This window comes from Felis catus, chromosome B4 (assembly GCF_018350175.1).
Source record: "Felis catus isolate Fca126 chromosome B4, F.catus_Fca126_mat1.0, whole genome shotgun sequence".
NCBI classification, from domain to species: Eukaryota; Metazoa; Chordata; class Mammalia; order Carnivora; family Felidae; genus Felis; species Felis catus.
In genome coordinates, this window is record NC_058374.1 from 71,153,782 (window position 1) to 71,168,733 (window position 14,952).

The 14,952-nt window shown below is 36.1% G+C and overlaps 1 protein-coding gene across 1 annotated transcript; it reads right to left on the minus strand.

The window, feature by feature from the left end:
- Positions 1–1,934: 1,934 nt before the first annotated feature.
- TWF1 (twinfilin actin binding protein 1) lies at positions 1,935–14,611 on the minus strand. Its single transcript, XM_023256966.2, has 9 exons — positions 14,467–14,611; positions 12,767–12,844; positions 10,998–11,176; positions 9,678–9,773; positions 8,477–8,581; positions 6,697–6,822; positions 6,089–6,239; positions 5,814–5,935; positions 1,935–4,081 (listed from the first exon to the last, which is right to left on the minus strand). Exons 1-9 carry the CDS (start codon positions 14,489–14,491, stop codon positions 3,911–3,913), a joined length of 1,053 nt encoding a protein of 350 aa, XP_023112734.1. The 5' UTR covers positions 14,492–14,611; the 3' UTR covers positions 1,935–3,910.
- Between the last annotated feature and the right edge of the window lie 341 nt (positions 14,612–14,952).

Genomic DNA, 14,952 nt, shown 5'->3' on the forward strand with positions numbered 1-14,952 from the left:
CTGGAACACTGCCACTGCTATGAGAACAATCCTGGGCTGAGAGACCATGCAGAGCAGGGACAAGTCACCTCAGATAATGTCATCCTGGGCCAGCCAACCTGTCAGGTGACCACAGATATATGAGAATATGAGAGGTTAACCAACTGTAGACTTGTGGAAAGTGATTGCTGCTGTTTTAAACCACTACATATTGGGAGTGGTTTGTGGTATGGTAGCAATAACTGAGTTCAGTCATTTAGCCACTAAGTGGCAGCATCACACACACAGACACACACGTTCACAAACACATGACCCATGTTGGTCCGTCCATACAGCCTGGTAATCGGAAACTAGGAAATTACAGTTTAAATAGCATTCATAGCTTGCCTCTTCCCATTAAGCATCCAGACTTCAATAAGGCCCTATGGCCTGGATGAATTCTAGCAAATGTTGATGGGTGGAACGGCACTGGCAGTTGAGTAAAGGCTGGTCTTGGCCTTTCCAGAGCAGTCTGCTGAAAGAAGATTCCCATTGGAAGATGCCGCTCAGGAGTGAGTTAATACTAGAGTCTTTCGTGGTAGAAATCACGGTCCAGAGGACAAGAGGCTGGCTGTCCTAGTGACATTTGCTTTGGCCAGAAATGCAGCACTGAAGGCCAGAGCCTCCGTGAGGTATCTACCATTGCTGAGTGTGCTCCTCTCCCCACTGTTCTTCAAGGAAAGTAAAATCTCTTTTATTCATTCAATACATAAAGTATCCACTATGTCTTAGGCACTGTTCTGGGTGCTGAGGATGCTGCACTCCTTTCCCCCATTACTTTGTTATTTTACTGGAGGAGACAAACAATATGCATAGATATAAAGTCCCTGAGTGCTCTAGAGGAAAAATAAAGCAGGATTATGGTGAGAGGGACAGGGAGTACAATCAGATTGGGTTGTCAGGGAAGACTTCTCTAAGGGGAGGACACTTGAGCAGAGACCTGCGTTAAGTAAAGGAAGAAGACATATAGATCCTGGATTGGTGATCCAGCGTGGGAACAGTACCTTCAGCATTCCTGAGGCAGCAACAAGCTTGGTCCATTAGAGAGGTACAACAAGCAGCTGATGAACTGGAGCTGACTGATCCAGTTGCAGAGCCATGGGCTCTCAAGTCATGAAGAAGCTAATGGGCAACAGGAAGGACTAGATTTTATTCAATGAGATGTTACTCTACTGATAACCACTATATACCAGTATACAATACTAAAGAATTTGTTGACTGAATAGAGAAAAAATTTTATCATAAGGCAAACTGTATCCAGTCATGGCAACACAGGATTCATTTATAAAACTATGTAATTCCTGGGCCCACTGATTTTATCAAAATCTTTGGATATAAAGCCCCAGAATCATTACTTAAGAGAACCTCTCATCCTTATAATTTATGGCTGTGTATGCAAAGTATATGAAAGGATGTATACCAAACTACAATATGTATCTGAGGCACATTATAGTTCTGAGTAGGAATGCCTTAAAGAACCGAACTCTATTTAAAGGTTTCTAAAATTAGCCCTTTTAAGGACAACTCTCCAACTTTTGTAACTTAGCCCTAATAAAAAGATCCATCTGATAGTGAATCATATGCAGGAGTGCATTCAGTATTTGCTGGATGGGTGGCAAGCTTAGTGTCAAGCATGTTGGTCACCCTATCGTACTGGGTTCTTTCACAGTCAGAACAGTTTAAGTCATGGCATTTTCATTATTGCTGCAGCAGTGGGAAAGTTCTAATCTAAATTAAGCACTCTATTGACACAACTTGCCTAGGTTGCAAGATGTTTAAAACCCTCCATTTAGATAGGTGAATTAACAAATGAATACACGGGTTGAATTTTCTAACTTGCTACTAGATATAGCATTATGCAGAATTGTCCAAACATTAAAGAAAAAAAGTTACAGAAAACAACTTCGTATACAATGTAAAGAGAAAAAAATTTTATTGCAATATAAAATGCACTTATAAAATGTCCACAGAAGGCATGTAATTCTTTACTGCTATATAAATTTACTGGGAATATTTTATTCACCTTTGATTGTTATGATGTCACCTAAAACATATTGTAAACACTGAGTTATACTCTATAACAAATGCATCACTGATTTTCAGCAATCTTGGTTTAATAATAATTAAAGACTATATAATCACATCTATATTCTGGAATGTCCATTTACTTTCATGTAGTGTAAAATTTAGACTATAATTGCACATGAATGGTACAAAAAAACATTCACTACCAAATTATTTTATACCTTCATTACAGGCTTAATGTTCTTTCTGATTGAAAATACAGCTTCAGCTATGGCCTGCAACACAACTCTAGGATTCTCAATGCAGCAATTTGTGTATATGTGTGTCTACGTGGGCACCCATGAAACAACTTAAAGTGTATCTTTAGAAAACAAGTGCAACATTACTGCCAATTATTTTGCATGTTTAAATATTATAGTCTGATTATCTGTAAACAAACAAAACCCCACACAAATACTCTTAACTCTAGAAAAAAATCCTGTCAACCCATAATTATTCTAATATGCTTTACTTGAACACACATGGAATTTTTGAAAGGTGCATATAGTACCTTAGATAATAAGGTATAAAAATGTGTTTCATATTTTATACTATGAAATGTGCATTTCTAATATGTTTTATGCAGCATAAAGTTTAGATCAAGAAATTCGAAATCCTGGATCCCCATCGTTCATTTAGAAAACTCCTCCCAGTTATGGCTCTTGCAGCAGGTTTATCAGGTTTAACATGACGAAGTGTTCGATCTAACTCCTTCCTTATTTCAAGTATCAAAAAAAAAAAGGCTCAAAATTTCTAAATTTCTGTAGGTTGTAGCTGAAATGCAAAGCTTTAAAAACAGTTAAATGTGTTTTGAAATAAGATATAAATTGAAACCAGATTCTTAAGTGTTTAATTTGTGTTAGGCTGTTAAGTACTAGGACTTTCCAACAATTTTATTAAATCTGAGTATGCTTAAAAGTAATAAAGAACACAATTTGCCTATAAATATGTGGTTCTGGAGAAAAATCAATCTTGATGTTTAAAACTCTTTCAACATTGTTGACTTTTGTTTTTTTAAGGATATTAATATTCAATCTAAACACAAATATTTGGCCTCACACTATATAAGGAAATGACTTACTTTTGAAAAGGAAATTTTGTAAAGCATTAGAGAGAGAATTTACTAAAGCTGTTCAAATAGGCCTTCCAACGTCATCAGAAATCCTGCAGTATAGAAAATATCTGGTACCCTTAAGGTTTCAGAGTGAACTGATCTTCTGAAACTTTAATGCCATTTAAAAACCAAAAAAGTCAAATAGAAAAGACTGCTGCCATGAAACAGTGTTTCTACAAGTTGCAGACGTGACCCCACAGGCTGAGTTAAGTGTTGCTTCTCAGAGTCAGCAACTTTCCACCTTTACCCAGGCACACTAAATTCTCAGTTTAGAAAATAATCTAACCTGGTCCTTAACATATTCATAAGTAGTATGAATATTTTAAGGTCTTTCTTCCTTACAGAAAAAATTTGATGTCTCACTAAAGAGTAGTAAGGAGTGTATCTTACTTTGAGACATTAGACTTTCTGGAGTTGGCCCAAGTGTATAAAATTTTAAGAATTATGTGAAAGCATGGAATCGTTATTACTCTGTGAAAACAGTGTGACCAAATTAAACATCACTATGACAAACCCTCTTCTACCTTTAACTCAAAAATAGAAATCATGAGTCTTCTATAACCTTAATTTTAAAAACACACAGAAGTGAAAAGTGCTATTTTTCAAAAAGTACATTTTTTCCCTACTATGTGTCAATGTGGAATGATTTCAGTTCTCCTGTACTAAAAGCTGGACTTTAAAAAAACTAGTATCCTAACGTTTAATATAATGATTTTAATCAGCAGTGGCTTCACTTTCAGCTGGACCCCTAATAAGTCTTCGAATTCCTCTTTTTCCTGCAGGACCTTTGGGCTTTGCAAAACTTTGCTTATGTGCATGCTGCTTTGGGTGTACTTCTTCATAAAGGAAGTCTGCTGTCAACTCATCCCCATTGTCTATCTCGATCTGTAAGAGATGGAATCAGTAAAGTGTGATATGATATGAAGAAGACAACATTCAAAACCTAATACAAGCAAGGAGCCAGTTTTCAGGTGTGAATGCTCACAAATATGTAACACCCATTCCAGCAGTATCAAGAACCATATGTAATAGTTTCACTGTTGCTTTTTTTGGGGGGGGGGGAGGGGATTTGTGAGTTGCCTGAATACATAATCAGCTATAATCATTTTCTGTTTGCTTCCCTCTTTCTTCTCCTGCTTAACTAATGTTTATTTATTTATTTATTTAAGTTTATTTATTTATTTTGAGAGAGACAGTGACAGCTTGAGCGAGGGACAGAGAGAGAAAGGGGGAGAGAGAGAATCCCAAGCTGTCTCCACACCATCAGTGCAGAGACTGATGCAGGGCTCAAACTCACGAAATTGTGAGACCATAACCTGAGCCGAAACTGAGAGTTGGATGCTTAACTGAGCCAGGTGCCCCTTAACTAACATTTAAAAGTAGAAGCCAGGGGCGCTTGGGTGGCTCAGTCGGTTAAGCGTCTGACTTCAGCTCAGGTCATGATCTCACGGTTTGTGAGTTCAAGCCCCGTGTTGGGCTCTGTGCTGACAGCTCAAAGCCTGGAGCCTGTTTCAGATTCTGTGTCTCCCTCTCTCTCTCTGACCCTCCCCCATTCATGCCCTGTCTCTCTCTGTCTCAAAAATAAATAAACGTTAAAAAAAAAAATTTTTTTTTTTAAATTAAAAAAAAAATAAAAGTAGAAGCCACCACTGTACTCTCAAGTTGTTCTGCTTTGGTACACTATGCATATTCAGGAACATGACTCATTGGCCCCTTCATTCTTGGGTCACTTGAAATCACTCTAGAACAGGGCCAAATTTACCCCAAATTAAGAGTGTGTTTTACATTTTTAAACGGTTAGAAACACAAAATAATAAAACAAGAATATGTAACAAAGACCATTTGTGACCTGGTGAAGCCTAGAATATTTACTATGTGGTCTTCTTGTAGAAAACAGTGCGCCGGTCCCTGCTTTATCTTAGGAACTTAAAAACCTTAAAGGGTTCAGGACCTAATACACTGGTAGTTTATAAGACCTTGTGTTTTAAAGACTTCAAGGGCTCAAGAGTAAACCATCATCTTTCCCTAAGCCTCAACTACATTTAAGAAAATAAATTTAAGAAAACTGGTAGCTTAGCTCCCCGAATTCAAATATTTATGTCCGTTCCCTCCTTTGTCAACAACTAGAGTCTCAACCATCCCAAGAGTCAGTTGTAACTAGAGACTATAGTTCTTTACTACTAGCAAGTCTTGAGACAATCACAAGTATGTGGCCCTAGCAGCACTGTCCAAAAGAACTTTCTGCAATATGGAAGATGTCCTCTCAATTCTGCGCTGCCCAGTACAGTAGCCACCAGCCTCATGTAGCTAATGAACACTTGAAATGTGGCTAGTATGATGAAGGAACTGAATTTTACATTTTACTCCATTTTAACTTATACTTAAATTTAAATAGCCACATGTGGCTTATGGCTACATATGAGAGAGTACAGATCTAGAGAGACTGCAGTAATGCCAGATCACCCCCAAGCACTTGGAGAAGATCCTAAGGATTTATGAGGAGAACAAGAAAAAATACTTTCATTTATAAACCACCATACATCATGAACTACACAGAGAAGACAATAAAGATCTAATACAAACTGAAAATTTTAAAGAAAGAGGTAGGTAATTTTACCTTTCTAATGACATCCATTTGTAATTGTCTTTCTACAATTTCTAACAGAGGGCTCTTGCAGCTAGAATACAGCATCCGTTCTCTTATACTGCATGTGTATCCAGGCATTGAATAAATAAAAACTGTGAGTTAAAATAATAAATACAATTAGCAATATATCACTCAAAGCAAATATTAAACTATAACTAAGTCCTCTGGGCAAGAAATAAGAATACAGTGCTAAGCTGTCAATAAGCAAACTTAAAGTAACACGTTCAAAACAATATATTATATACCTATGGACTCCAAATAGTCTCCTTCATGGGAATGTTTATACAGAAAGAAATGGTAACGTGCTGAATCCTTGGGAATCCTCTTTGGCAAATCTTTCAGTTCTGTATTTGTCGTACTGGCCAAAATTATAATCTCATTTTTTATGTCTATTTCCTGTCAATGAGAAATACATTCATTAAAACAGATACACAGAAAATTTAAATTTATAATAAATAAAACCTAAGAGACAAGGGAAAATTTATACAGGCTTGACTTTTTCACAAGGAACATACATTGTCTTGTAGTTTAAAAAAAAATGAATAAAAAAAAAAATCAGGAAACATGCGGCACCTAGGTGGCTCAGTCATGAGCCGACTCTTGATTTCGGCTCAGGTCATGATCTCATGGTTAGGAAGTTGGAGCCCTGCGTCAGACTCTGCACTGACAGTGGGGAGCCTGATTGGGATCCTCACTCTCTACCCCTCCCCCACTCATATTTTCTTTCTCTCTCTCTCTCAAAATAAAATAAACTTAAAACAAATTTTAAATCCACTAAAAACGATCCTATTTTATGAGCCAAGAGCCACCAGGAAGAGCAGCCATTTCATAATAACCATCATCTGTCTCTTACCAATTGCACATAGTTGAGCTGTCTGTTACTTAATTTTTCCAAAGCCTGGAAAGCTTCTCGAGAAATAGGAAATGCTACTCCTTGTAGTGTTTGATGCTTAGTGTCCACACCCACGTCTGTTTGTACCTAAGTATGATAGATTTAATTTACTGATGAAGCTGTAGCATTTAGCAGTGTCATACAGCAAAGACAAGAAACCCAATCTCTACCAAGTGCCATTCCACCCTTGCCCATTTTAATGTAACTAAAATTAACCCTTAAAATACCATGAACTTAAAAAGCAAGTAATTTTTCACATTTGTTCATGTTCTGCTAACACCTTGTCAACATGCAGAGTGTATGACATATCTTTATGAAATGCTGGGAGTGAACATTTGAGTGGGTATGCGCTGTTAGTGGGGCTTTGGCGGGGAGGTTGTTTATATGTTCAGTTTGGCACATTTGCAGAGAACTATATAAACTCTTTGAAGTGTCTTCAGATTATACTTTAATTACAAAACTTACTTGATAAAATTTATGAACAGTGTGATATATATGCAATATGCATAAAACTTTACTTTGTTCTAGAAGACATAAAATGCAACACAAACACCATGCACTGAATTGAAAGGAGTATGAACAGTATACAAAGACACAACACAGCTCAACAAATTATACTACTGCAGAAGTTCCAGACTTACAGCTTTTCATTACTAAGAACAAATACTAGAAGAGTACTTCAAGAAAGCTTTTGATGGATGTTTCACGACTTTTATACTTAAATGATAGCTAGTATAGGGTCTCATTTGCAGTGTTGCAACAGAAAAGTCAAATAGAAATTTTACTTTTAAAAAAAATGAATGGAGATTCTACAGCATAAATGATATTGGATAATGAAAACATCAGAGAACATATGCAAATGCATACCCCAATACGATCCTCTGGGTTCTGATTGCAAGGAATAAAACAAACTATCAAACTTGTAAAGAAAAAAATCACATAAGAATCTTTACTCAAATAACTTGAGTTAAAATAATATAAAGATAGATCCTTGCTATCAGGTTAATATTAAGTAATATTCAATCACTTTCCAGACAGATTTCTATTAGTCTGTTATTCGGACTAGTGAATAGTGGTTTCTGTTACTTGTTCTTTCCTATAAAATCCCAGTAGAAATATAGTAGTTACTCTAACTTGTAATTAGAATAGCTGCAGTGAACACATTAAAAATATGATAAACTATAATATGGATGAAGTTTATTGACTCTAATAGAACTGGGCTAAACAAGTACTCAAAAAACCATCTCCCATAAATACATATGCACATGCCTATCCAGGTAGCACTCAGAATTTATAGAGCTTCTAGAAATAATAAATATCTTATAGCATTTATATTTTTTCCTCTTTAGTTACCACGATTCTCTGAAATAATGTAACTAAACAAACCTGCTTTGGGCAACCTCATTAAATATAATTCTTTGCACTAAATGGGTAACGTACATTTTTCCCATTTACTTAGTAATCAAAGTACGAGGTTACAAAAAGCTGTACTTCCAACAGGAACACTTACTAGTCTGTCACATACATTACAAATATAGGCGAAAGCTACTTATGAAACTGGCACGAATTTTAGTATTTACTTTTAATTATTTTTTCCTGAAAACACATCGAGCACATAGTCTTATCTCTAAATTATACAGAATAAATGCAAGCTACCTTACTTAATCTCTATTAATCTATTAATTAAAAATATTTTTTCAAACACTTAAAATCTTGGAATTGTTTCAAAAATGTAATTTACCTCATTAATTTTAATTTGTCGTAATTCTTCCTCAGCTGCAGTCAATGGGGCAGGAGATGACTGTGAAAGCAAGTATTTTTTATATCCATGTAATGATACATCTTCCTGTAAACAAAGAAATGGACTGTTACTAGCTATTCTCTAAAAGTAAAACCTCAGTGAAGTTACTTTAGGAAAAACAAAATTATTAACTTAATAGAAAATATTTTGATTGAAGTATAGTATCAAGAATTTTATTATTGGTTACAAGTTTCAAAAAATGGTGAAGGGAGTATTTACTCTTCATTTCCCACAGTTGTATAATTACTAAATCTTTTGTATGAGTGTGGTGGTGCTGCTGCCAGTCACATGATACACTTGGGTCATGTTTAAATCTACAGGACAATAATAAGTAAACTTCTGGGGAAGCCTGCCCCATAATTATTCAATAATCACCACAATTTCTGTATAATTATTCATAGAAAATGACCATAGTTCTTATTTAGAAGAGTAAAATATTCCAAAGAGGTCTACCTTTCATCAATATTTTGTGACTTGGAAAACTGGGAATAGAAAGAATTGAGAAACCAGGCCACGGCACAATTAATGGTGAATAAGAAAAGTATTCCCACAAGTCTTGTGGTCTACCTACTAGATAATTTAACTGTTAAAAAATATTTGTTTTCTTAATTTGTGTGTATATGTATAAATATATGTATTTACCATATAAATTATATAAGTAAATTCTTAATCATAATCTAACTAGTTAAATGTATTAATCAACTATCCCAATTAATCATCAATCAATTGACCTGCCTCAATGTTCCTGGTTAACATAATATGCATAGTTACTGCTTCTACAATGTGGGTATAAATGTCCAAAATATCTAAAAATTACCATCTCTTTCAAGTAGTCTCTCATTTTTGTGAGCCTGTTTCCCTTATCATTAAAATGAAAAGGGTGAACTAAATGAGGGGTTGAACTAGATGATCTCTAAGGCATATTGCAGTTTCTGAAGACTAGCAAAGGACATTTCAACTTATTTTAGAGAGTAAATACAATGTTTTAGTTAACTTGCATATCGTATGAAATATAACAATATTTTCTCTTATTGTTACAGATTCATTAGTCTAATTTCATAACAATTACACATTACCTAGAAGTTCTTAAACTGGTTTAATTGCAACACGTGGAATCCACAAAAAAGTTTAAGTTTTGTACCTTTACTGTTCCAAATACTTCATCTTTAATGTGGCCACCTCCAAACTCCTTTTTCAGAGTTGCTCTTGTTGCTGCATATAGCATTTTTTGACGAACCTAGTAAGTTGTGAAAGTTTACTCAGAAATGTACAGATGAAAACTATTCATTATAAAAGATAGCACTTTCTGAATGTATTAAAATCTTCAAGCACATTAGAAATAAACTATGATAGGGGCGCCTGGGTGGCGCAGTCGGTTAAGTGTCCGACTTCAGCCAGGTCACGATCTCACGGTCCGTGGGTTCGAGCCCTGCGTCAGGCTCTGGGCTGATGGCTCGGAGCCTGGAGCCTGTTTCCGATTCTGTGTCTCCCTCTCTCTCTGCCCCTCCCCCGTTCATGCTCTGTCTCTCTCTGTCCCAAAAATGAATAAAAAACGTTGAAAAAAAAAGTTAAAAAAAAAAAAAGAAATAAACTATGATAAAGCTGAAGTCCATGGACTGTAACAGGCTTAAGTACATGTGTACAAATAGCCATCATGACAGTTCACCTATTAAGGTAGATTTCACTTTATGTCATATTTTTAAAAAATTGGGAAACTAAATTTTTAAAAATTAATCACTTTTCAAAGTATACAATGAGATCAAGAATTAAAAAAAAAAAAACCTATTAAAATACTACTTTGGAATATAAGGTAGAAAACATCGCTTGAAATGAAGTAACCTGGATACTGACATTTTACTCAAAGCAAATCTCTAGATCAGATATTACTGATTAAGTTATTTAAGAATCAATGTTCATAGCACACCTGCAGCATATACCATTCTATGGGAAACACAAAGATGAAAACTACAATATATACCATATTATTAAAGAGTCTAATAGCAACTGCTAAAAACTACAAAAGGTAACTGCCAACTAACAGAGTTAGTTTCACAAAACTGCATGTCAAATCCAGGAGTCTGAATCAATCCGCTAACTTTCCTAAAAGAAATACTTGCGTGTATGCCTATCATTTAAATGGTAGCTATTAAAAACATTTAACATAATGTTCAATTAGGTTTCAGAATTATTTGAAGTATTACTCTCAGAGTATAGTCATTTACATATAATTGCCAAAGATTTTTAAATTTAAAATCAATAATACTGTTGATTTCAAGGGCAAGACTTCTGAACATAAGTACATTACTCCTGATTCTACATTACCAACAGTAGGATTTTCTTCATGATCACTCCCTTCTATCGGAAATAACTGTTGCTTCTTAACTTTCTCCTAGCCTAGGACTATTTCAGAAAAAAATTTTCTAGCATTTAATGTTAAACAAGTAACAAAAAAATTACTTACATGAGAATGATCTGGAGACCAAGCAATGAATATCCATTCATATCCCTGGGCATTCTGAGAATCTAACCTGAATAATATATAGCACGGTTGTTTGTCCTCCAATAGGGGTAAAACAAAGGTATCATAATCCTTATCCCAGGAATCTGAAGGCTGACTACATGAGCCAATCACAAGTTTCTCTATGAAGAACAAGTTTTAAAAGACACATGAATGATTTGAAATTCCAAATGGTAATGAAGAGACAATAAATTAATAACAGTCATCTATTAATACTATTATTCACATTTCCACATAGAACAGCAGAAGCTGCAAATAGCATAAATGTTCATCAATAAGAGAACGATCATAGATGTGGCACAGTTATATAATGAATTCATATTTAAAAATAGTGAGTTCTCTACCAAGACAAATTACAAAAATGTTTACAGAAAAATAGTTGTAGAATAAGATGTTAGTTTACATGAACTTAAAACTCAAAATAGCACTAGGAGTTATCTAGGGGGCTACATATAAAAAAACACACTGCAGATATGTAAAAACTCCTAATATGGTTGCCTCAGGAGAAGGAGGTCAGGAAGTGAAATTGTTTAAAGAGGATGCCCTAATATCACAAAAATATTAAGTTAAAAAAAAAAGCTGAAGCAAATATGATAAAACGTTAGTAGTTACTAATTTAAGAGGAAATGGAAGTATTTGTTATATTATTTATTCTCTGTAATTCCCTTATTTAAAAAATTTTCTCAAAACAAAAATAACGATTTAAGAGATAGTGTCATTTTCCTTCCGTAGTGATGCTAGACAAGTTTTTCCATTTTAGTCACTTAAATAGTTGGTTAGGAAATGATGGCATTTCAATATTTCTAAAATATGCTGCTTTACAGTATATGTTTATTACTATCAACTATGGTAATATATATATATATATATATATATATATATATATATATACATAAACACACACACACACAGAAACAGTAACAACTGCATATTTTTCAAACTACTCTGGTATTTTTAACATATAAGTAGAAAATAAAAAGGAAATTAAATTTACTTCGAGTTTATAAAAGAACAAGTTATTTTCCCAAAGCAAAATATTTCCAGGTATTCAAGAAATTTAGGTATTTAAGCAATTGGACCATTGGAATATTTTAACATACTCATTTGTGACAATTGTCCAAATTCAAATACAGGGAAACTAAAAGATTCTCCCATCCACTCAATATCCCTAACAGAATTATTTTGAAACGATCAATTTGTAGTTTTTTACATTCTTAGAACTTTTCCCCAAAACAAAACAGGGAAATCCTTTCTCCAGCACAGATTGCAATCATGTGGAGAAACTGGGAATTTGAAGTCCTTTGTTTCTACTTCAAAACTAACTTTACTGAATAACAATTCTCAAGTAACTTCTCTTTTTGGGGGGAGGGGGGGTTGGAGATGATCACTTGTTTACTGATTTCCAATCCAGAGATGGAAGCACTCACATTAGAAACGGGTTGTGGTATAGAAACTGAGACGCAAAAGGTAAAAGTAGAGGAGGTCGCACCAAAAAAAACATCTTTCTGTTTTCCCTGATAGTCAACTACAGAATTCAGAAGGTAAGCAGCAGCTAAAGGGACATGACCAAATATACAGGATCCAAGTTACCTAAAGGCAAGCTTTGAACTTTCTTCACAGTAATTAATAGTTCCAATCACTGAAATGACTTAGAAATTTAAAAATATAACAGTAATCCAAGGACAAACAATATTCAGAAATGTAAAACTAACCATTTTCAATAGATATTTTTAGAAGTCTGTATTTTCCATTTCTTGCTCTTGCAAAGATATCTTTAACATCTTCACTTGCTGTATAAAAAGATAAAGAAAAGTAAACCTATTTTTTATACTTACATGTTAATATTTTCTAATGCTACTCAAGTGAGGAAAAAATAAATTATAATACAAAGAAAAAATCTTCAGGATGTAGTATCCCCTTATTGTCAGTAATTTAAATTATAAAACTTGAAGGTGTAAATAGCAGACAGAGTATACAGCTAAGAAATATACATGTTAATATAGCTTAAAAGTATATGAATTCTACTATGTTTTAGCTAGAAAATTCCAAAGCAGAAATAACACTGGGAGTGAAAATATTAAAGTTACTCAAATCCAATAAGGAACAAATTACAATTTTAAAAAACACCTTGATTGCTTGGTTGAAATTGTTGAAAATCTTTCATTCTCTTCTAGTCCAATTTCAAGCTTATAATAACAATTCGATTCATTTTTACATTTTCACATTAAAAGCAACAGTAAATATAAGATATCCTATCCCAATTAAACAAAAAGTCATTAAAGTGCATTCAAGCTTGTACTTCTGGTAATATTTTTCTAACTTGTATTTCTCAAAAAGCTAGAGTTAAGTTCACTAAACAAATATGTATTTAATAACTTAACGCTTGTGTTCCTATTAAAGCTTCGATTTCGTTCTGATTTCATTCTTGGGTTGTAAGAATGAACCATTACTTAAGTAGTGAATGCTGTAAGGCTCAAACATGAAAATGAGTAATTACAAATTTAAATGTCAAAAGTAACTCTGACGAATAAAACAGTGCTTTCAGGTTTGAGAGCATTTTGCTTGTGTTTGTGTGTGCAGGGAGAGGTGCAGGATGGTCAAAGACCCATAGTAACAAAACACAATTAAATGTTCATCTGGGGAAAAGGTTCGTTGTCCATTAACAGAAGAGCGTGGGTTTATATTAGCCCTCGTTAAGTAATCGCGAGTAACCCCGGGATATATTATTTCTGATGAGGCGAGCGTTTCCAGACTGCCCATTTTCAAACCAGGAAATAATGGAGGTCAGATATAATTGCACACTGAACTGCCTTCACGGGATGATTAAATTCAGCCACACAGATCGGACTTTTCAGTTCCCTGGGGAGTACCTAAGAAAAAGATCAAAACACCCCACACTCAGGATTTCTCAGAACATAGTTCATGTTTCCATTTTGAAAGAAAATGCGGAAGAATTTGGGAAGCACCTTTACTGGAAATAAGAAAGATTCCAGTATCTTTCGTTTTATAATCAAACTCTTGTAACAATCTCCTTTGCACAGTGAAGCCCCAGTAACCTCCAGTGTTTCAGGTCTCCCGTACCTGATACAAAAGGGGGAAAGTTAGACTACAGTCAGGGCCAGAGGAAGGCATATCCCCTTCACTCAGGCCTCCTCGCAAACCAGTTTCTTTCGCTTCTGCGAATTTCGGGTCCGTCTGTAACGTGGCAGCAGACGGACCCGCCTGGGAGGAACGCAGGCCGGGTGGCCCGGGACCAGAAAGCGCGGAGAGGCGAAGAGGCCCCGCCTGCGCGGCGAGAACGGCACCCGTTCCCTCTGGGCCCGACTCCAGCCCTCCTCGTCCAGCAGCCCGCCCGGCTCGCCCGGGGCCTCCCAGGAGCCCCTCTCCCGCGCGCCGCTCCGGGCGCCGTTACCTTGGATGCCGGTCTGATGGGACATGGCGGTGGCCGCGGGCTCCCGGCTCCGAATCTAAGTGCAGAGAGCGGCCCCGGCCGGCGCCTCCAGGAAGTGGCAACTCCTCCGCCGGCCGCCGCGCGTCATCGGCCCGCGACCCGCGGCCGCCCCGCCCCGCTAGGCCGACCGCGTCCTCGCGCGCCCCTGCTGTCCCCCCGCCCCCCTTCCCCGCGCGCTCTTCTGCCCGCTAGGCTGCAAGTCCGCTTCACCCGGCGCTCTCCTCCAGCTCTCTGCTGGGGGTCTCTGCCCTGGCTCTTGCCGCCGGCTTCTCTGGCCCCATCGCCGTGAAATATGAAAGAGCCAGCAGGATGACCTTGCCCTCTACTGTCTGCACTGCCGACACCACCATTGGCTGGTTCAGCAAAAAAGATGCTCAAAAATGGGAATGATCATTTTACTGATCGTATATTTTCAATTTGAAAAAGATATGAACGGTATCTTTCTTT